Source organism: Arvicola amphibius, chromosome 11 (genome assembly GCF_903992535.2).
Source record: "Arvicola amphibius chromosome 11, mArvAmp1.2, whole genome shotgun sequence".
Taxonomy (NCBI): Eukaryota; Metazoa; Chordata; class Mammalia; order Rodentia; family Cricetidae; genus Arvicola; species Arvicola amphibius.
The window spans coordinates 48,215,487-48,240,581 of NC_052057.2; the positions used below are offsets into that span (position 1 = coordinate 48,215,487).

The 25,095-nt window shown below is 37.5% G+C and overlaps 1 protein-coding gene and 1 pseudogene across 1 annotated transcript; one reads left to right on the forward strand and one right to left on the reverse strand.

Annotated features, from left to right (window-relative positions):
- Positions 1 to 482: 482 nt before the first annotated feature.
- Positions 483 to 6,464, reverse strand: LOC119826026 (annotated as a pseudogene).
- Positions 6,465 to 6,845: 381 nt separating this feature from the next.
- LOC119826862 (60S ribosomal protein L36-like) lies at positions 6,846 to 7,163 on the forward strand. Its single transcript, XM_038348376.1, has one exon. The coding sequence runs from the start codon at positions 6,846 to 6,848 to the stop codon at positions 7,161 to 7,163; it is 318 nt and encodes a 105-aa protein (XP_038204304.1).
- The last annotated feature ends 17,932 nt before the right edge of the window (positions 7,164 to 25,095 follow it).

Consider the following 25,095-nt stretch of genomic DNA (forward strand, 5'->3'; position numbering starts at 1 on the left):
CAACCACTACTTCTCTCCAATGAGGAGCCTGGGGATCCAACCCAGGCTATTTTGCCTGAGAACAGGTTATGAGTTGTAATGACTGTGAACTTGTCAGAATCTCAAATTACCCCGTAAACAAATGTCAAGGAATGTCTGCTGGTAGTTGTCATAAGGTTAACTAAAGTGGAAAGACATATCCTAAATGTGAGGATCCCCATTCCAGGACTTGGATGGGTCCTGTCATTGCTTCCTACTCCTACTCCTCCTTTTCCTCTTCCTCCTCCTTCTTTTTCTTCTTCCCCTTTCCCTTTCTTCTATTCTTCTTCCTCCTCTTCTGTCTTTATAACTTACATATTAAATTACAGAGCAGCTTAATACAGCATGAGCTGGGAAGAAGGAAGGAGAGTGGAGGGAGTTGGTCAGCTCTGGACTTTCTTGTCCACCTTTGCCTTCTCTTGTGTATAGACAAGTCTTCATTGCTCTTCTCACCCAGGTTTGGATCAGGTGTTGGAGCACACATGTAAGACGGACTCAGGTTCTGACAGATCCAGGGCCACCAGGGCTCTCGCTATCAGTTATTCACAGGCATTGAAGGTGGGAATGAAGGCATTACCATAGGTGATGGTGACTAATGAGGCCATAGAAATTCAGGTAGAAGGTGGAATAGGCATCAAAAATCCAGTGAAGCTCCTCTTTATTATACCTGTAGAAATGCAGGAAGAAGATATGTATGGGCAGATCTACTAGATGCAAGCAGGATGGCAGGGTCCAGTCCTCAGGGTAACAGGTCAACTGTAAACTCTTCAACCATAACTGTGCAAGTAGTTCCAAGCCAGAAAGCTGCAAAGGACCAGGAACACAGTGTACCACTCCCAGTCCTTTGTATGGAATATTCAGGATCTCACTGGTGACTTCCACATCCAAGGAATATAGAGTGTCATCATAGGAAGCTACAAAGGACCAGGGGCATAATGTACTGTGTTCAGCCCTTGGTACTAATGTTCAGGATCTCATTGGTGATGTCCACATTTATTGATTATAGAGTATAGTTGTGGCTAGGAAGCTCTTGTCTAAGTTTCTCAGACATGACAGCCAGGTGTTCTTCCATTATCTGATCTCCTGATTGGGCGACAAGGAAGGGGTAAGAATTCCATTGGAAAGGTATCAAAGCCCCAGGACAGGGGTAAGGACGTCCCTCCAACAGGCTCCTAAGCCCATCCAGACAGCTACTGTGCAACTCGGGTCCTCCTCCCTCTTTCCTAGAAGAAGAACCACCCACAATGAGTTGAGAGCCTGAACCTGAGAGCAAGGTGGTAGGAGAGCCTGAGGAAGAGGGTACATGAGAGGATGTGGGAGTGGGAGTGACCAGAGAAGAGGAAAACATGGAGAACTGGATGGAGTAGAGTGGTAACAGATAGGTGGGAATGGTTGGATTTGAGAAGAAAGCTGGGCCTGGGGTCAAGCCTGGTAGGCACAGAGGCACAGCTCCAGGCATAGCCCTTGCCCTCACTCAGATGGTATGTGGTGTTCTCCAGGTGAGAGGAGCCTTCTATGTCCCATTTTCTCACTAAGCAGCATGCCTCTGAGCCAGTTTTGTAAATGGGAAAGAGAACCACCTCTGCTTCTTGATGTGCACACAATGACCAACTATTATTCCCCACATGACTGACTGCAGTTTGGAACTTTGAGCCCAACTAAATCCCCCTTTCAGTTGTTTCTGGCAGGCCTTTTGTCAGAAAAATGTGGAAATTAAGTAAAAAGGCTGGTAACACATAAAGATGGAATATTCACAGAGAGTCTGGATTATGTATATTATTGTGTTTTATTTTTTATTTTTTAACTGTGAAGGAGCTAAGTACAGAGAGATATTTCATTGTATGAGCTGCTAAGCTAAACCAGAATATATATATATATATATATATATATATATATATATATATATATATATTTTAAAAGTATCATGATTTCAAAATTTGGGCCTAAAGATATGTTGCTTTGGAAAAGAGGTTCTTTTGTTTTCACAGAAGATGAGAACCTGTGGATTTCCTCCAGACTAATGTGGTTTCATGCACCAAATCCTTCTGAAAGGTTTCCATGAACAGCCCCCGAAATACTTCACCCAACAAAAAGCAGGAAGCAGTTTGAAGAGAAATACACCTATATTCCCAAATATTGTCTATAAATGTTTGTTTTCATTTAAAGGGAAATATGCTATAGAGATATGCATTGGTATGGATCTTGCTCTATTGACACAAATTTAAGATCAATGTTGTTTTATATATACATATATATATATATTTCTGTTATTTATTAAGGTATTGTGTTTGTGCAGCTCATTTATAATTGTAATACATAATTAAGAAAAATAGGATAATAGATAATCATTTATAATCGTCAAGTTTGTAGTCATGTTAGTTAGATTTTCTAGATGTACAAAGATGTATTTCAGATGGAAAGACATTCTTCAAACATTTCAATGACTATAGCAATTCTAGAAGACGGCATCCCCTCTCCCAAAAAAGTTTGTCCTCATGGTTAAGGACACCATTTAGGGGTGGATTATTACTTGTATAGGGTTGGGGTTTGGGGTAGAAATTATATAGGCTAAGAGATCTCAAAACAGAGGGAAAATTGAATGGGATAATAGGTAGATTCGTGTGAATTTACACTAATAATAATAATAATAACAACGAGTAATAGAGTGAATACTTGTGAGCTATTATTTATGGATAATTTATATTACATTAGTGTGAACTTACACTAATAATAATAATAATGAATCATAGAGTGAATACTTGTGAGCTATTATTTATGGATAATTTACATTACATTAGTGTGAACTTATACTAATAATAATAATAATGAATACTTGTGAGCTATTATTTATGGATAATTTACATTGGTATAGTTTTTTGTATGTTGATACAAGTTTAAATTATATTTGTTATATTGAAAATGTTCCTATTTCTGTTTATAATATTTGTACACCTATGCAAAGTTATTTTTTCAGATTGCATGCATGCATGTTTCTACCTCTGCTTAATACTTTTTGTATATCGATACAATTTTAGGATATATTTATCAAATTGCATTATATATTTCTACTTCTGATTAAGATATTTATACATTGTTTACATTTTAAGTCATTGTCCTCTTTTACTGCACAGTTGTTTATATATTATTTAATATTCTGATATGAAGTCTTAATCTCTAAGTTATATAGGTACTAAGTATTATAGGTCAATAGTCATTCATGTTTGTTATACTTTTAGTCAGACTAATTAGTTTCTTTAGATACATTATTTCACTTCTTGGGTCTTCAATGGGGTTGAAGACTAGATAGTTGTAGTTATTTTCCTCTCATGACTTGGCCAAGTTATTTATAATAAGACTTAGGATGGGATAATTATTGAAACATTTGTCACTTTTTGCTTAATATTGTTTATGCTGGCTGTAATTCTAACTGTATACTTTATATCTGTTTTTAGTGTACATAGTTTGTATTGGGTTCGGAACTCTCTTATTTAAACAAAAGTGGGGGTGTGTTGTGGGAGCTCTTTCAGCCAATAGCCTTTAAGATACCAGCCCACTTGGGCATGGTCTTTTATACTATACATGCAACTTTAAAGTGTGTTCACTCTCCACTTGGGGATGGTCTCTTATATTATAAATGCAACTGTAAGGTGTGTGCTCACTCTCTCTTGCTTCTGGCTGCTGGATTCAGTTCCTGTTCCCTGTCTGTGCAGAGGACTGTGATACATAAATCTACCCCTAAGCAAATAACCCTTTATTATACAGAATTCTGAACTAGTGTGGGATTATTTTGTAACTTCCATCATCACAGATATAAACCCACAGGAATCCTAAAAGAAACAAAAGACAGATTCAAAGGTTACAAAGTGCATATAGCTGGAGAAAGGAAGGATACATGGTTGCTAAAGTGATGAGATACTCTAAGTCTTCTGAAGAATATGGAATGTTTTCCTTGTGTGGGTGCCTGTGATCTGTTCTTTCTAAGAAGAAGGGAGGCATGTTGGAATTATAAAGGGGGAAGCGGCGGGTCTGTTCCGGATCTTGGTTGGTTAGATAAATAGGGAAGACAGGAGACAAGACTTTTTCATACCCTTTCATCCTTAATAACGGATTCAAATGTATCCTTTCAGGATGAAGCTTCTTGGTATTGAGTATTGAAGGTAGATGGCCGTCATCACACAGGACAGAAATGAGACAGCTAGGAAAACAGCAGAGGCCAGAGTGATTGAAAATCCAAACAGCTAGCCCAGAAAAACACGTATGAACAAAGGGGTGCCGAAAGACATGTATTTAGCGGGACACACAATAGACAGAAGCTGGGAAGTTCTCCCACAGTGCCATATACTCTCAGACATGCACCGGAGAAAACTTTGCTCTTAGCTACTGTACTACTCAGAATTCTCTAGAGCAACAGAATTTGTAGAATGAATATCTCTCTGTATAGAAAGGGAGTTTATTGGGATGAATCATAAACTGTGTTTCTGTTAATGCAACAATGGCTGACTCTGAATGAAAAGCCTAAGAATCCAGCAGATGCTCAGTCCACAAGGCTGGTTGTTTTAGCTGGTCCTCAGTATATTCTGGAACCACAAAAAGTAGGCTCTAATTCCAGTGAAAGAATGGGCTGTTAGAAAAACCAAATAAAACAGGCAAAGAGTAAAAGCTTCCTTCTTCCATGTTCTTATATAGGCTTCCAGCAGAAGGCATAGGCCAGATTAGCAATAAGTTTCCCAGTTCAAAAAAGATCTGGATTAAAGATGTGTCAAAAACCCACAGTAGAAGTAGAACTTCCACTTTATTATTTATTTATTTATTTATTTATTTATTTATTTATTTATTTATTATGTATACAATATTCTGTCTGTGTGTATTCCTGCAGATGGTTGTGAGCCACCTTGTGGTTGCTGGGAATTGAACTCAGGACATTTGGAAGAGCAGGCAATGGTCTTACCCTCTGAGCCATTTCTCCAATCTCTCACAGGTGTGCCCTCAGTTTTGGGTTTTGGTTAATTTCAGATATAGTCAAGCTGACAAGCCAGAATAGCCAGCACAACCTCTTTTCATGGTGTCACTGCTAGGGACATCATAATGCCCCCAACAGTGAGACACAATGCTAAGATAGTACAAAGCTATTAGCGTGCATACCTTTCTTTCTGAGAAAGGGTTTCTCTGTGTAACAGATCTGGCTGTCCTAGAACTCACTTTGTAGTAGACCAGGCTGGCTTCAAACTTACAGAGAGCCACCTGCCTCTGCCTTCCTAGTGTTCGGGTTAAAGGCATGCACCACCACTGCCTAGCTAGGATGTGTAAATATTAAGCAGTTAAGAGTAACAAAACTTGAGGGGCAGTTGGTGCATGCCTCTAATCCCAGTACTCAGTAGGTAGAGGCAGGCAGATCTCTGTGAGTTCAAGGCCAGGCTAGTCTACAGAGTGAATTCCAGGGTAGGTTCCAAAGCTACAGAAAAACCCGTCTCAAAAAACAAAAACAAAAAGTAACAAAACTTACTATGGAGACAGTGTAGATCCTCTAGAAGTGTGGGTAAAATCAGCTAGTATAAAGGAATAGGAAATTTATGAAATTTAGTCTGGTGTTTTCTGTGCTCCTCAAGGTCAGTGTTGATACAGATGTCACTCAGAGAATAGAAGTGGCAATACAAAAGATGGAATATATAGACATTGAGAAGGAAAAAAATGTTAAGATTTCATGAATATTTGCTCCAAAATCAGCACATTAAAGACAATTTTAGAACTGGAGTGTAAGTGACCAGGAAAATTTTCTGTGGGTGATGAGAAGAGACAAAATATGAAGATTAGATCTTCTTTGATTGACAGAGAAACTCCAGCAATCCCAGTCACTTAGGGAGTTTGAAACACAATGATTTCAACACCAAAGCCAGAAAGGACAGCTTTGTTAGATCCTGCCTCAAAGTAAAAATGAACAAAAGAGGACAGAGACACAGCTTAGTGGTAGAGTTCTTGCTGAGCCTGTGCATGGTTCTGGATTCAGTCTCCAGCAACACACACACGCAGACATACGCACACACATACACTAACAGATAAATCCAGTTACTAAATTTAGCCAATGGAGCGTTGTGGTTCATTAAACATTTTAGGCTTTGCTACTTTGTATCATTTAAAAACTATATCTATTAATATTTGTCAAATCCTAATTTTGGATATGTGTCTAGTTTTATTTTTTCAAGCCAGTAGACAATATTTTGTATATGAGTTAGCATGAATTAATTAAGCTTGACTGTAATGGGTTTGACCTGGTTTCTTGGCAACAGATTTCCTCCACTTCTGTGTAGTATTCTTAGAGCTAAGGACTGGAATGGGAATGACCTGGAAGACAAAGTTCACCCACCACTGATATTCTTCCTGTTCACAGACTGGTCATAGTCACAACAGAACTCTGAAACCTTTGCAGAGTTGAAAAAGGGATGAGGCATCAGGAAAAGATACACTAAGACAGTTGCCAAGGAAAAGTGTAGGGGAAGAGAGACGATATAAGGCTTGGGAGAAGTGCTTTGATGTGGGATGCCCTTCAGGATGTTGTGAATAGGTTTTATTACCATTGGTTAATAAAGAAGCTGCTTTGGCACATGGCCGGCAGAATACAATTTATAGTGGCATATTGTTTGTGTTTTAATACATAAAGCTTGCCTGAAGATCAGAGGGCAAAGAAGTCAGTCATATTACTCAGCCCCGCAGGCCAGGGAATGGTAGCACACACCTTTAATTACAGGATGCAGGATTGTTCGTGCTTGAATCAGTCTAAAAGATTAGTGATCCTGGCTTCCTGTCGCGGCTGCCATCGGAGAGCAGCAGCCATGGCCCTGCGCTACCCCATGGCCATGGGCTTCAACAAGGGCCACAAGGTGACGAAGAACTTAAGTCAGCCGAGGCACAGCTGGTGGCGCGGACGCCTCACAAAGCACACCAAGTTCGTGCGGGACATGATCCCGGAGGTGTGCGGCTTCTCGCCCTATGAGCAGCGGGCCATGGAGCTGCTCATGGTGTCCAAGGACAAGCGCGCGCTCAAGTTCATCAAGAAGCGGGTGGGCATGCACATACTCGCCAAGAGGAAGCAGGAGGAGCTGAGCAACGTGCTGGCGGCCATGAGGAAGGCGGCGGCCAAGAAGGACTGATCCCCTCCCCATTCTCAATAAACGTTGCTGTGGCAAAAAAAAAAAAAAAAAAAAAAAAAAAAGAATAGTGCTCCTGGCATTTGGGATCACACACGTTTAATCCCAGCACTAGGGAGGTGGAGACAGGAGCGATATGGCTCGGCAGATAGGAATGTAAAGGGGAAGAGACAGGAACTCAGTGGAGTGTGGAGTCTGAGGATTCATGGAGACAGGATCTTGCCCCTTCGTTCTGAAGATTTGGTAGAGGTAAAAGGTCGCTCTAGTGGCTGGTTGCTTTGCTTTTCTGATATTCAGGTTGAACCCCAATATCTGTCTCTGGGTTTTTATTATTCATGCTAAAACAGTTAGTGGGAAATGCAAGCTGAGAGAGAGCAGGAAAAAGAAGTCAGAGTCAGAGAGACGCCAGCAGCCATTAGAGAAACAAGGTGTGAGGTAACATGCAACGAGCCTCTGGTAAAGTATAGACTATTAGAAATGGGTTACTTTAGTAGTAAGAGCGAGTTAATAAGAAGTCTGAGCTAAATTGGCAAACAGTTTTTAATTAACATTAAGCCTCAGTGTGCACTTCAGGAACTGGCAGGCAAGAGAGAAACCTCCAGTTACTGTGCTTCTTAAACTTTAATGTTTAAACTTCAATAGCTCTCCTTGGGGAGTTATTGAAAAGCAGATGCTGCGGAGAAGGTCCACTTCTGTATTTCCAAGAGGCTCCATTGTCTGTATTATTCTGGATGTCCTTCTGTCTAAGGACTCCTTTCACGTTCTATGACAATAAGATAGCACCACTTCACTTTCTTTAGAATCAGGTTACTCTGTTGGGTTTAAGATTCAAATCTACAAACTTCCAAAGCACATTAATATATGTACATTCTCCCTTGTTAAGAAGCTCTATCTAAAATACTGTCAGAACCGCATTCTCTCTTTCAGTATCACTTACGTTTGCTTTGTCCTGTCGTACACTGTTGCAGCCCTCACTAGCATCTTAAACTCTTCAATGATTAAATACAGAAATTGTGAGTCACTTCTGATGATATAAACAGATTACAGCTCATCTTTTGGAAGTTCAAAGAAGGCACTCAACTTCTTTCTTCCAAGATTCTTGGCCTTAGCTAAGAAACATTAATTTTCCAAGGGTTGAAGTTTCCATATGTCCATGCATAGGAAAACTCTGGGATGGTTAGCACTTCAAAAAAATCTTCCCTTGTATTTGTATCTAAGAATGGTGTTGACTGAACATAGAATGCTGGTAATGGCTACAACAGAGAGAGACAGAACAGAGCAATATGAACGAACCCGACAAAACCGATGGCTTTCTGGCTATATTTCGGCAGGAGAGGACTGCTCTGGGTTAATGTGCTGGGACCTTTCCCGTGGAGGTCAAGACTAATTCCTATTAAGCTGAAGTCTCTGAGTTGACAGTAAGACAGAAATACCATTTTTATTTTGAAAAACATGGTATCATTAAGTATTAAAATATTGATCTGTTGTATTAGATCATTCAAAACAAAGATGAAAGTAAACCTATAGTAAATGTTTTTTGAAATGTTTTGTTTGTGGTAGGTATACAAAACTTTATGGAACTTACCATTATTAATAAAATGTTGATACCTAGATCATTATTTTCATCTAATCATTTTGTAATTCATTCTTTTGTTCAGTGTTGGTTACTGGGAAGAATTACACTAAAGTAACAAAGGAGAATGCCATTTTAAACTATGCTTAAAGATAATCTTGTGGCTTTTGTGTATGCATTTGCATCCGGTTGACCAAGAACTGGGTATTTGAAAAAGGACAATTTTATAGCCATCTTGCACTGCTTAAGTGTTAGGTAAGTGAGATGAACTAACATAAGTTAGTAATGTAAAATAATCCATGTAATCTATGTACTCTTGAGGAAGTTTAGTGGCTGAAGTAAAAATATCTGAAAAATTGAATATATTCTTATATAGATGCTTAGTTGCTCTTTACACATATTTTCAAATTGAAAGCCTTTATTATAACTATATATGTTCTTAAACATAATCTGCATTATAAATGATATTGCCAAGCTATCCGAAAGTCAGATTTGGAGAAGTTTTGAATCCAGAATATTTTTTTTCAGGGAAAAGTTCACATTTTTCAGAAAGTTCACATTTTAATCAAAAACAAGAAAATTGAACAGAAAATGTTTTAAAAAATGCAGTGGCAATAATTTTAGTCTCTTATACTAACAAATAACAAAATGATTGTTGAACAGTTGTACTAAGGTTATGTGTAAGTGTAGCGTGGCATGAAACGACTTTGTATGCTCACAGTAGCTGGTGTACAATGAGGTTATGGACAGGAAGGGGCATTCCAAGGATGGCCCTGATGGTACTGGCATTGAGGACTGATCAGCATAGATTCTCTCAGCCAACTTCTTCCTATGGAAACAGAAAGCCAGCAGTGATGCGTACAACATCTGTTTGTTGTTTTAACGTGCCAAGACAGGGTGAGATTTTCAGTTTGAGTAACAGGGTTTTCAAAAGCAAGGGAGAAATGTGGCACAAAATTAAGAAACAAAATATTTATGCAAAGAAATCTTCACAAGAAATACTGTAAATTTCTGACTGAAAATAGGTTGACAAGAACCTTGATGGAAAAGCTGAAAGAGACAGAAAGCCTTATTATTTCATATTGTCATCGAGTGACAGGTAGGATTCAACTGTGATGTGGTACAGTTGACCTTAGAGAAGATGAATTTTTTTGTCATACACATTCCTGCTCATTAGTGTTGTTTGTATGAACAAACAATGGCATAGGAACAAGGAAGGGTAACAGCCAAAGCATCTAAAGAGAGAAAAGTCCTTTATAAAGAAAAAAAAATGATGTAGTTTTTGGAAGCATAGCAAAGAAGTCACCTGACAGAATTTATGTGAAAATGTGTGTGTGTGTGTGTGTGTGTGTGTGTGTGTACAATTCAGAAAAAGTAATATTTATAGGTCAGTACAACAACAACTTCTTGACTTCCTGTCCAAATTTGTTAGTTAGGATTGATTCATAATTAAAGTAAATCTTCCACTTAAGTAGACTCTAACTCACTTGGGTTCTATATAGTCCATTTCCATTTTTGACAAGTTTAATTCTATGGTGGGCAATGAGGTCATTAAAGAATACTGGGACACAGGTGGATATATGCTGCTCAGGGTAAAGTACCTGAAACCAACCTGCCCTTGGAAACTTCTCACACACTTGATTTGGATCCTAAAGAACCAACCTGTTGCCATCCTACCTGTTCACTGCCAATGCCTCTTATTGTGCCCCTATGTTCACTTCAGGCTCATATCTGCTATTCAGGTGCAACATATATCACAACAACTGCAGGTCATACTAGTCTGAAGAATAGGTGCAGGTCATGCCAGTCAGAAAATCACATAAGAAAACTTAGACAGAGACTCACTTCTGAACTAGAGGTGATGCAAGTCACCAGAACTCTATTCTCCAACTTGGGCAGAGACCACTTCTGGACCTCCTGAAGTCCAGCCATAAATTTGGACAGAGACTCACTGCTAGACTAGAAGTCATTCCTTGGACAACAGAAATCCAGGCTACAAAACAAGAAGACCAAAGAGGAAATAGAAGCCTAGGAAGAAAACACCTATCCAAAGAAGACTAACTCAGAAATCAGCACCTAGACCTATAATAACCCCTAACAGAACAACAACAGCCAGGGCAATATGTTACTACCAGAGTCCAACTATCCTACTACAACAAGCCCCACATATTCCAATACAACTGAAGCCTAGGAAAATGACCTCAAACCATATTTATGAAGGCGATAGAGGTTCGTAAAGAAGAAATAAATAAATCCCTTAATGAAATCTAGGAAAACACAAGCAAACAATTAGAGGAAATGTATAAGAACCTATAAGAAAAAAAATAAGAAAACAGGTGAAGAAAATGAATAAAAGTGTTCAAGATCTGAAAATGGAAATAGAAGCAATAAAGAAGCACAAATTGAGGGTATTCTGGAAACGGAAAATCTAGGTAAGAAAACAGGAACTATAGGTCCAAGCATCACCAACAGAATACAAGAGATGGAAGAGTGGACCTCAGTGTTGAACACATGATAGAAGAAATAGATATATCTGTAGATGGAGATTGGGCTTTTATTTTCTGGCCAGCCAGATGTGAATAATCATACAGACACTATATTAATTACTACACTTCTTGACCAACAGCTTAGGCATATTCCTGGCTAGCTCTTATATCTTAAATTAACCCATTTCTATTAAATTGTGTATAGCCATGAGGCTGTGGCTTACCAGTAAGGTTCTCGTGTCCTTCTTCTTCCACAGCTACATGGCTTCTCTCTGATTCTACCTTCTTTCTTCCAACATTCAGTTTAGTTTTCTTACCTATCTCTATTCTGTCCTACCATAGGCCAAAACAGCTTCTTTATTAACTAATGGTAATAAAACATATTCACAGCATACAGAGGGAAATTCCACATCATTCATATATATATATATATATATATATATATATATATATATATCAAAGAAAATGTTAAACTATAAGCTTTCTGACACAAAACATCCAGAAAATCTAGCATACTATGAATAGACAAAACCTGAGAATAATATGGACAGAGAGAAGAAAAGAGTCCTATCTCAAAGACCCAGAAAAATATTTTTAATAAAATCAAGAAAAAATTTTCCTAACCTAAAGAAGAACATGCTTATAAAGGTACAAGAGGCTTATGGAACATCAAGTAGAGTGGATCAGAAAAGAAAGTCCCCTCACTACATGTTAACCAGCACACTAAACATATAGAACAAAAGAAGACTATTAAAAGCTACAAAGGAAAAAGGCTAAGGAACATATAAAGGCAAACCTATTTGAATTATACCAAACTTCTTAGTGAAGATTCTAAAAGTAAGAAGGGCCCAGGGCATGTCTTGCAGACTCTAAGGGGCCACAGATACCAGCCCAAACTATTATACCCAGCAAGATATGGATATAGACATAGATATAGATATAGATATAGATAGAAACAAGATATTCCATGACAAAGTCAAATTAAAAATAAAACTAGTGATATGAGATCCTAATAAATCTTAGTAATAAAAATTTAGAGTCAGATATTGGAGTAAATACTGAACGATCAGAGAAGTATGGGGCTAGTTGAGTCACCTCTTACCTCTCCAACTCACACCAGGAAGAACTCCGTTCCTGTCTCCATCCTGCCTTATCACTTTCTCTCTGCATCCGGCTTTGTCACTTCTTGTCTGTCTGTATAATCCTTCAGACCTCTATGGTTAACTAGTGACTAGCTCCACCCTCTGATCTCCAAGCAAGCTTTATGTTTCAGAACTGAAATAAAATATCACATTTCCTCCTTTTTGTCTAAAATAAAAAGAAAAGGCTTTATAACTAACATAGAAAAACTATATATAATAAGCACAATAACTATATACAGATATATACAGGCAGTAAGTACAAAGTGTTACACTTTCAATCTTGTATTAACAACCCAAAACAATCTTTTGATGTCTGTCAACCCTATAAACTTTATACTACTTTGTGAGTTTCTTTTCTGAATTTGTTAACAAGGAAAAACTACAATTATCACTATCTAGTCTTCAACTCCATCACAGACTGGAGCATATCTTTTAGAGTTCAATTTGACCTTTACATAACTGCCTGACCTGTAGGATTGTGTAGTATGTATGTAATGTGATTTATATTATAATACTAAAAAAAGGTTTATTTTATTAAATGCACATGCTGGAGCATTGTCCGTCTTTATTTTTGCAGGTATACCCATGATGGCTATAACCTCTAGAAAATGTGTGATTATAAAATCAGTCTTTTCAGAACTCAAAGCAATTGCCCATTGAAATCCTGAATATGTGTCTATGGTATGGTGTATGTCATATTTTTCTAAATTCTATAAAATGGAACACATCCACCTGCCATATTTCTTTTCTTTGACTATCTTTTGGGTTATATCCTGTTGATAGTGTAATTTAGTTGCATAAAAAAGAAGTAGGAAATTTTATTACAATTTCTCTGGCTTGTTGCCAAGTGATGTGAAAATCTTTTTTCAAGCCTTTGCTATTGATATGATGTTTTTGTGACATTCTGAGGCCTCCGGTACATTTCCAATCAACAGCTGATCAATTTCCTCATGACCTTGTGCGAGAGGACCTAGCAGAATCATACGGGATCTATTATGGGCTATATAAAAGAGATGATTTCTATTTATGATTATTTTTGTAATTGAATAAATAAGAAAGCCGATTTTGTATAACTTGGACTAATTAAGCAGTTTCAATATATAGAATATCTCTTTCTGCATATTGAGAATAAGTAGCTATGGAAAATCTAATAGTACCATAAGAATAGTATATAATTCAGACTTTTTTGACAGAATCATAAGGGCTTTGAGACACACACTCAATTTTCCTGATTTATAACATGCCTTTCCTGATTTGTTTGCATCAATTTAAAATGTAGGGGCTCCAGATATTAGTGTTTCCTGTACAATAGGAGGAATGATCAGCAAGATCTCTTTATAAATTGAATTATTTTGCTTTTGGGATATTTGTTGTTAATATCTCCCTCAAAAATTACTTCAAACTCTTAGACAAGGTTCATTTTCTGCCCATAATGAGTCAATTTTATCATTAGTAAGAGGTACTACATTTTTGCTGGATCTGTTTCTGGTAATTGATGAAGTTTCAATTTTCTTTTTTGAATCAACTCAGAATTTTTTTCCATATAAGCTTTTAATTTTTTAATCAGTTTATGTTGTAAAAATATTAAGATTTTTAAAATATGCATTTTAAGATAACATCTTCCCTCTGTATTAAAACTGTTATGGGGGAATTCATGGAGGGTAAAATAACCAGAATGAAATTAAGTTCTGGTTCCAAATGATTTACATGTGAATCCTGTAATTTCTTCTCTACAAAACCAATTCTATCTCTTAGCTGATAATTCTCTGGAACTATTTAAGTCCCTGTTGCCTTTAAAATTTTGAAACAAATTAATAAGTTCTAGATTTGTTACTCTAATAGTTTGCAATAGATGGGTCATGTCTCCCAGAAATATTTAAAAGTTGTTAGGAGTCTGCAATTGATCTCTCCTAATTAAACCTTTTGGGGTCAGATTTTTTTTATAGAATCATTTTATATTCTTAATAATTAATAGAATCTCTTCTTTGTATTTTTAAGAGCAATTTACAATACCCAGCAAGGCAAAAACTTTCTTTACTTCTTCAAACATTTTTCTCTAAGGTATATACATTTTAATCAGCTAGTAAGATATCCATATAATGGTAAACTATAGGCTGAGGAAATCACCTATTATTTGTAATGACTGACATACAAAATATTGGCAGAAGGTGAGACTATTTAATATTCCCTATGGGAGAATCTTCCATTGCTATCTCTGAACAGGCTGAGAATTATAAATAGACATCATGAAGGCAAATATTTCTCTTTACTTTTTTTGTAAAGGTATAGTGAAGAAACAGTCCTTTAAATCAATATCTCTAAGAGGTCATCCTCTAGGTAATAAAGAAGGCAAAGGAATTCTGGGCTGTAGAGAACCCATTGGCTAAATCACCTTATTAATAGCTATTAGATGTTACCATTCCCCATTTCCCAGATTTCTTTTTAATAACAAATATAGAAGAATTCCAAGGGCTACTTGTTTCTTCAGTATGATGAACATTTAGCTTCTCCTGTACCAACCTCTTCTAATGCCTGTAATTTCTCTAATATTAAAGGCCATTGCTCAACCCATACAGGGTTGTCCATTAGCCATTTTAAAGGTAGGACTGTTGGTATTTTTGAAAGATCAGCAGCTGCTGTGCCCTGTTCATGTACAATCTGAATGGTTAGTCAGTGTTCTTCATAATACCTTTGAATGTATTTCCCAGAAACACATGTTAGTTTACAGGTTTTTTCTTATATTGGAGAAATGTTAACTTGAATATTCCATTTCTGCAACAAATCACAAGTGTAAACAGAAAATACACTTTTGTTTCCTGGCCACCCTGACCCAAATAATCATGCAAAAACTTTATTAATTACAACACTGTTTGGTCAATGGCTTATGCATATTTCTAACTCACTCTTACATCTTAAATTCACCATTTCTATTAATCTGTATATTGCCATGAGGCTGTGGCTTACCAGTAAGTTTGTGGCACCTTTCTCCTTTGGCAGCTATATGGCATCTCCCTGACTCTGCCTTCTTTCCTCCTCTATCTCTTCTTGGATTTCCCACCTTGCTATATTCTGCCCTACCATAGATCAAAGCAGCTTCTTTATTAATGATTGTAATAAAACATATTCACAACATACATAGGAGAATCTCTTATCATCTCCCCTCTACTGTCTAAATAGAAAGGAAGGTTTTAATTTTAACATAATAAATTTACATATAACAAAACAGTAATCAAGCAAGAAGGAGAGTTAATATTTTTCTATTTGTATCTGGCAAAATTAAAGAAAATATTTTATTATCTATTTTATCTTTGTGAGTCTAAAGTTTTATATCTAATTTATCCTTTATATAGCTAAGGAAAACTATACTTATAGCTATCTATTCTTCAATTCCATTGAAGACTCCAGAAGGATATAATATTACCTAATTAGGCAGCAAGTGCATTGTAAGTAGCCTTCAAAACTCTAGAATTAACAGAGATATCTCGCTGATTGGACAGTCATCCAAAGTTCTGTAATGTTTGGGCATCCATCTTTGATGGCGTAAATCACAAACAATCCCACACCAGTTTGGAATTATGATTAATAGAATGGTTATTTATTTAAAGGGGAAAAAACTTACAGATCACCGTCCCAGACAACAGCCCTCTGCACAATCAGGAAGGGAGCCTAGTCGTCAGAAGCAGAGCCGGAAGCCAGAGAGCAAGCGGAGGGAAGTGGCCGCATTTTTAAAAAGAGAGACCACGCCCCAATGGGCTGGTATCTCAGTGGCTATTGGCTGAAGGAGCAGAAGGAGCTCCCGCAACACATCTTCAGACTATAGACCATAGTATCTGTCACACTTTTCCACAAAACAGGAAATCTGCAAAACTGTTTTGCTTATGTTGGCAGTTTGTCAGTCATTTTCTTATATGTCCTGCAGAGTGTCTGGCAGACTCTTTCATGATGCAGTAGCCCTGAAGGATGGTCTCACCTTATTTTGGCAAGTGCAAAAGTCATTTTTCTGTGGATTCTTCATATCCAGTTTTTGTACATACCATCAAGCAGTCTAGGCAATCTCTTGCCCAAATTCCTAACTTTGTCACATTGAAGGCAAATACCATAATGAGTTTATTCAATGCCCATTAATCTCACTGAAGTAACTGGTATTGTTGGAAGCAGACTTTTCTCACTGGCAAGAAAAGTCTAAATTCTTTATACCTTTTAAATGCCATATTCTGTAGGTTTTTGAAATGTTTAAGATTATCTATCTAACTGAAATATATCTCTACATATCTAGAAAGTTTTGGTAATTTGGGCATTGTTTTCTCCAAACTGCTTCCTGTTGTTTGTTGGATGAAGTATTTTTAAAGTTCATGGAAACCTTTCAGGGGCTCTTGCTCCATCAAACCAAACATTAACCTGTAAGGAATCCACAGATTCTCATCTTCTGTGGAAATAAAAGCAGAACTTTTAGCAAAACAACATACTCTTAAACTCAATTTTGAAGTCAAGATACCTTTAAAAATATATTTTGGTTAAGCTTAACATACTACAGAATCAAATGTTTTTCAGCAGTTATCTCATTAACAGTCAAAAAATCCAAAGAAAACACAATAATACACATTATCTAGACTCTCTATGTATTTTCAACCTTTTCATGGATCATTATAATTTTTTAAATTCAATTTTCCTTTATGAACCTCAGTTTAATGACCTTAACTTATTTTTTCTATGACTCTGTATATATTTTATCCTCTCTGTTTTAAGCCCATACACATTTATTAAACTTACTGTTGTCCATATAGAGGCCTTTTAAAAATCTGTCTGTCTTTACTGTGCATATGTATTCTTTTTCTGATCTTTTAAAATTCTAAGTTGGTGTGCTTCAAACTAACACTGAGGCTTTTCCTGTTGGCTCTACATTGTTGAACAGGGCAGGGGTATATTTATCACCTCTGTGAGCCATGCTCACTACTCTTGCTCCAGGGATGCAGAAAGTCTATGTCACCATTAACTAACTAGTAACATGATTTTCACAAAACCCATTTAAGGGCTCCATAGCAGGGCTTCTCCAAAGAGTCAGAGCTATTCGTGCTGCCAGTATGAACCAGGAAGCTATCTCTTAAAGAATATATGCCTCTGGCATATTATTCCTCCAGTGGCTGCTGGTGTCTCCACTGACCCCACCTTCTTTCTTACTGTGTTCAGTTTGGCTTTCCAACCTAGCTATATTCTGCCCTACTATAGGTCAAAGAGGCTTTATTTATCAACTAATAAAAGCAACATATATTCACGGCATGCAGAAGAACATTCCACATCAAACTAGCCCTTCAGTTGGTGCTAATAGGAAAATCCAATGAAGGATATTAGCTAAGCTCATGAAAACACAGGAAATAAATAATCTCACATCACCAAAACAAAAGAAGAGAAACACACACACACACACACACACACACACACACACACACACACCACTACCACCACCACCACCACCACCACCACCACCACCACCACCACCACCACCATCACCACTACTACTACTGCCACCATCACCACCACCAAAATAACAGTAATTAACAATGATTTAACAATGATTTGTGGCTGCATTGGGCAATGGACTCAGGTAGTCCTTGAATTAACCCCACACTGCATACCAGTGGTTACATGAAACCTTAAGAGTGTTTTAAATGGTCTCAAGAATTTATTTAGTTATAGGATAGAGACAAACACTCACTGATACAGAACAAATTAGACACAGCTGTTAATCCAGCTGCTTTCATACAGTTGTTCTGCCCAGGGGTGAAGAGCACCAACCACAAGCTGTCTCTCTGCTGCCTGCTCTGCTCCAATGACCCAAGAGAGTATGAGAACAAGGGAGAGCATGTGACCTCTCCCTCAGCTTTTAAGCTGTGTTGTAGGTAGACAAGACCATACCCTAGAGTTTGTGCCCCAAAAATCATTGGTTAAATGGATTGAAATCCTACTACAATTGGTCATTAATATCTCTCAACATCAATAGTTTCAATTCACTAATAAAAAGAGACAGGATAACAGAATGGATGTGAAAGCAGGATCCATCCTTCTGCTGCATACAAAAAAAAAAAAACAACATCAAAGATAGGCATTACTTCAGAGTAAAGGACTAGAAAAAGATCTACCCAAGCATATAGACCCAAGAAGAAAACTGATCTAGTATCTAACAAAATATACTTCAAACCAAAATTAATTAAAAGAGAGGGGTAAGGATACTTCATATTCATCAAAGGAAAATGTGACCATGATGACATTTTAATTCTTAACAAGTATGTCCCAAACGCAAGGACACCCATATTTGTAAAAGAATCATTACTAAAGGTTAATTCATACATATTAGTGGGCAACTTTAATACACCATTCTCACAAATGGACATATCATTCAGATAAAACTGAACAGAGAAATATGGGAGCTAATAGACATTATGAACCAAATGGACCTAACAGATATTTACAGAACATTTCACCCAAGCATAAAAATATGCCTTCTTCTCAGCATCTCATGGGACATTCTGTAAAACTGACCACATATTTGGTCACAAAGCAAGTCTCAACAGGTATTAGAAAATTTAAATAATCCCCTGTATCCTAACAGATGACCACAAATTAAAACTGGCTTTCAAGAACAACAGAAACAACAGAAAGCCTACAAACTCATGAAAACTGGACATTTCTCTATTGAATAACTACTGGGTCAACAAAGAGATTAAGAAAGAAATAAGACTTCCAAGAATTCAATGAAAATGAGTGTACAGCATACCCAAACTTATGGGACACAATGAAAGTGGTACTAAGAGGAAATTTTATAGCATCAAGTGCCTTCATCAAGAAGTTGAAGAGATCTCATACTAGCAGCTTAACAGAATATCCGAAAGCTCTATAACAAATAGAAGCAAACACACCCAAGTGAAGAAGACAGTAGGAAATATTTAAACTCAAGGCTGAAATCAACAAAATAGAAACAAAAAGAAAGATACAAGAATCAGTAAAACAAGAGTTAGTTCTTTGAGATAACCAACAAAATATACAAACCTTTATCCAAACTAAGTAAAAGACAGAGAAAGAATATCCAGATTAATAAAATCAGATGAAGAGGGGGACAACAGAACAGATGCCTAGGACATTCAGGGAATCGTGTGGTTCTGGCATGTAGTTCTTCCGTCATCAGTTCACAGTCTAGCCTCATGCCAGTTGGTACTGCCCTGGAGCCACATGTCCCCACCCCAGCTCTGGGAATTTGTTGTATATACCTATGCCAGGTGTTTGAACCCAGTGCCAGCTGCTCATGTGCTCAGCTGCATGTAAAAGAACTGTACCTCTGTTTGCCAATCCTACTCAAGAGACCGCAGTCACCAGGGAGCTGTTTCTTCCACAGTTCAACCTTTTTTTTGTTTATTAGCTTTTTTGGGCCTTTGTGGATATACATGACTGGATATTAGGTGCCATTCAAAGCTGTTCTTTTTCATCTAGAATGCCAGTCCACAGATAATAATATGGAGACTTACTATTAATTGAAAAAACTAAGCCTTAACTTAGGCTTGTTCCTAACTAGTTCTTATAAATTAAATTAACCCATTTTAAAATCTATATTCTTCCAAGAGGCTCCTTACGTCATTTCCATACTCCCCATGATGCTTCTTCTGAGTGAGGCTGGTGACTCAATCCACCTTCTTTTTCCCAGCATTCTCTTTCTGCCCAAAAGTCCCACCTATCTCTCCTGCCTAGCTATTGGCCATTCAACTTTTATTACACCAATCAAAGCAACACATCTTTACATTTTATACAAATATTTCACAACAATCATTATTTGCAGATGATATGATAGTATACATACACTGCTCCAACAATTCTTCCCAGGAACTCCTACAGTTGACAGATATCTTTAGTGAAGTAGCAGGATACAAGATTAACTAAAAAAGATCAATAGCCCTCCTATATAAAATGATAAATGGACTGAGAAAGAAATCAGGGAAACAACACCCTTGACAATAGGTACAAATAATATAAAACATCTTGGTGTAACTCTAACCAAGTTAATGAAAAATCTGCATGACAATAACTTCAAATATTTAAAGAAAGAAATTGAAGAAGATATCAAAAGATGGAAAGATCACCCATGCTCACGAATCAGTAGATTTAGCATAGTAAAAATGGTCATCCAAGGCCATTTAACCAAAAGCAATCTACAGATTCAAGTTAATTCCTCTTAAAACCCCAACACAATTCTTTACGGACCTTGAAAGAACAACACTCATCTTCATATGGAAAAACAAAAATCCAAGATAGCTAAAACAATCCTATACAATACAAGAACTCCTGGAGGTATCACTATCCCTGATTTCAATCTGTGGTAAAGAGCTATAGTAATAAAAAATGCATGGTATCAGCATAAAAACAGACAGGTTGATCAGTAGAATTGAATCAAAGACCCAGACATAAATCCACACACCTATGGACATCTGATTTTTGATAAAGAAGCCAGAAATAAACAATGGAAAAAAGAAAGCATCTTCAGCAAATAGCTTTGTCTAATTGAATGTTTGCATGTAGAAGAATGCAAATAAATTCATATCTATAATCCTGCACAAAAAGCAAGTCCAAATGGATCAGACCTCAATGTAAATACAGAAACACTGAACTGATAAAAGAGAAAGTAGAGAATAACCTTGAATATATTGGCACAGGAGAAAACTTACTAAACAGAACACCAATAGCACAGGCATAAGCAATTTATAAATGGGATCCCATGAAACTGAAACCTTCTTTAAGGCAAAGTATACCATCAATAATATAAAGCAGTAGCCTACAGAATGGAGCTCCATTTTTCCACCAACTCCATGTCCAATAGAGGTCTAATATCCAAAATACATAAAGAATTCAAGAAACTAGATATCAACAAACCAAATAATTCAATTTAAAATTGAATGCAGGTCTAAACAGATAATTCTCATCATAAGAAACCAAAATGGCTAAAAAAAAAAAACACTTTTAAAAAATGTTCAACATCCTTAGCCATCAGGGAAATGGAATTCAAAACAGCTTTAAAATTCTATCTTACACCTGTCAGAATGGTGAAGATCAGAAACACAAGGGACAATTCATGCTGGTGAGGTTGCAAAGCAACTGTCCTCCATTTCTGGTGGGAGTGTAAACTTGTACAGCCACTTTGGAAATCAATATTGCAGTTTCTCACATAATTGGGAATGGATCTACTTCAAGACCTAGCTATACCACTCCTGGGCATATGCCCAGAGGACACACACTCCTACCTCAAGAACACTTGATTAACCATGTTCACAGCAGCTTTGTTCATATTAGCCAGAAAATGGAAGCATCCCAGATGTCCCCCAACTGAGAATGAATGAATGAATAATAACGTGAGGCCAATGCCATGAGATCGAGCCTGTTCCTGACATCACCTGGAGGTCTAGGACCCAGAGGCTGGATCGATCAGAGACCTATGATAGAACCAAACATAGCTTTCAAAAAACAAACAAACGAATTAAGGAATGAATGTCAATGAAGTGATTCCTAATTATATCTTACCATTCTCATAGGAGCCTAGCATAATTGTCATCAGAGAGGCTTCATCCAGTAACTGATAGGAGGAGACACAGAGACCAGTTAGCCAAACATTAGGCAGCATTTGGGAGTCCTTCAGAAGAAGGGGAGGAGGGATTATAGGAGCCAGGGTGGTCAAGAACAAAAAAAGTAAAGAACCGAGAGAAGCAACTGATTTGGGCTCATAGGGGCTCACAGAGACTGAACCACCAACCAGGAAACATGTTTAGGTCTGACCTAGGTCCTCTGCATATATGTTATTGTTGTGTAACTTTTTGTTCTTGTGAGACTCCTAACAGTGAGAGCGGAGGTTGACTATTGCCTGCTCTTAGGACCGTTTTCCTCTGACTGGGTTGCCTTATCCAGTCTTGTATGTGCCTAGGCTTAGTGTAACTTGCTATACCATGTTTGGTTGATATCTCTGGGATATCAGCTACCAAATAATTATGGAATACCAGTTTCTGTACAGCTTCTAAGTTAATGTTGTATTATTTAAGAATTTCAACTGCAAGTAGATTAATTCTGCTATGAATGGAAAAGTTTCTAGGGGAAAATTTTAAACATTCATAGGAAGAAGGATCAATAGTTTTTCAAAGCACTTGCAATAACTTATAAGGAAAGAGAAATGCATATGGAAGCTAAATAATGTGATGAGTCAGTACAAATTGAATAGCTTTAAACACTACATTTATTCATATGCATTTGCATCATCCAAAAAAAAAAAAAGAAAGAAAGAAAACCACACTCCCAACCTATGTTACATAATATCAGTGGGATTTTTTTTTTCCTGGACTGGGTTTCTCTGTGTAAAGCTGTCTGTCCCAGACATTGCTTTGTAGACCAGACAGGCCTCTAACTTAGAGATCTGCCTGCCTCTGCATTCTAAGTCCCGGAATTAAAGGCATGGGCCACCACAGTCCAGCAAAATGGGATATTTTTCATGACAATAATTGAAAGAAGTTTCAGTGAGTCAACAATGCTTTTCCTTATGATTAATGCACCCATCCCTTTTTTAAGGTTCGCAGGCTTTGTTTTGATACCATTATTCTTTTGGCAACCAAAGTCTCATGATCATCTGTTAACGCAAAGAGCATTTAGTCCATCTCCAAAATATCAGCAGTACCATCTTATTCAAAAGCACAAAGTCCCTACAAAGACTCAAAGTTAGTTCTTAGCTGTGAGAACCTATAAAGTCAAATCACAAGAAAGTTACGTACTTAAAACAAATGATACAGAATACAGGTTCTTATTTCAAAGAGAGGAAGAGTGTGGTCATATTTTTTTGTGATTTAACAAATAAAGCTAGCCTGAAGATCAGAATGCAGAGCTAGCTGCTAGTTAGTCATAGAGACCAGGCAGTGGTGGTCCATACCTTTAAACCCAGTACTTGGAAGTCACAGGCCTTTAATCCCAGCAGTAGGAAATGGAGACAGGAAGGGATATGGCTGGGCTGAGAGAGGAACATAAGGCAGGAGGAGTTAGAAGATCAAGGTCTTCAGTCTGAGGATTCCTAGAGACAGGATACCCTTCCGTAGAGGTAAAAAGTCCCTCGAGTAATTGGTTCCTTTACTTCTCTGATCTTTCAGCATTTACCCTGATATCTGACTCCAGGTTTTTATTATTAAGAAGACCAATGGAAATTCATGCAACAGAAGAGAGAATAAAGAAAGGTTGCAATTCAAATAATGCTGGAAGCCAGAAACAGTCACTATGTTCTGTAGCTGCATGGCCAGCAGTCAGGTGAAGAGGCTGTATAACTTCACAGTGTATTTCATATTCAAGACACAACAATACTCATAAAAACAGCAAATGGTATGCATAGTTTACAGGAAAATGGAGTATTTTTTCTGAACATAAAAATATGCCGAGGTTAGCTGTAGTAAGCAAACTTAAAATCCTCATAAATAAGGCTGATCTCCTGATCTCCGAGGATCTATGGAAACGAAGAGTTCAAGATGAAATGGAGCAATCTATGAAGATTGCTAAACAAAACAAACACATGGCGAACATTTCTTTGACTACTGTAAACTGGTTCTGAGTAATTGCATAAAGCCGAAAACGTCCGACTTGCGTCCCAGTCCACAAATCAATTTGTAACTAATGCTGTGGGATCAGTGGCATCACCACCTCCCAAGTCTTCTTAATACACATCACGGCTGACGTGCTGCTCAGTGCAGGCACAAGCAGCCAGCTGTAGGTGCATTGTTTGTCTTCAGCCTGTTATACCGCATGAGACTAGACAAGAATGCTACGGGCAGGAAGGACTTGGGCAGTATAGAGGAGTGAGTGGCCGAGAAACGAGCAAGAAGACTGAAGCCAAGGACAGTGTGTAAGCGGAGCATTGAAGAGCTGGCCCAGGATGCTGGCATTGCTGCCACCCAGACTAGACAGGATTACTATAGAAGCAAAGGTGACCTCACAAGCACAGCGGTGTGGCTGTGATAGGAAGTGAATCGTAAGAGATACTATAATTTCTCATTAAAGCAACGCTCAGGGAAGTTTGTGAATGAATAGTACCGAGAATAAAAGTTGGAAGCTACCGAAGTTAAATTGTTTTTATCATTTCAAATTTTATTTCCTTTTAAATACATTTTAACTAAAACATAATTACATCACTTCTCCCTTTCCTCTCTCCCGCCAACCCCTCTTATGTACTTTGTACCCACTCGTCTCATCCGCACTTTCAAATTGATGACTTCCTTTTTAATCCACTCACACACACACACACACACACACACACACACACACGTGTGTATATAATTTATAATACTGTATTTACATATGTAAATTTACATAAGTACATGCACATATACACAAATATGTAAACACAGCCTACTGAGTTCATTTTTGTTGCTGTGTGCATATGTTTTCAGGGTAACCACTTTGGAATGGGTAACCATAAAGGGGGCTCATCCTGGAGAGAGGCCAATCATCTCTATCTCCACAGTCATTAGTTGCCTGCAGTTTTTATCTAGGGGTGGGAAGCCCATGAGACTTTCCCCTTCCCAGTTAGGATGTCTGTTGATATTGCTGTTGCTCAGGTCTCCTTAATGCAGCCATTTCTAGCTGGTGAGTCTCCTAGCCCACCTCCTGGCATCCTAAATCTTACAATCTTTCTCCCCAGTCTCATGCAGTGTTCTCTAAGCAATAGATGAAGGGGC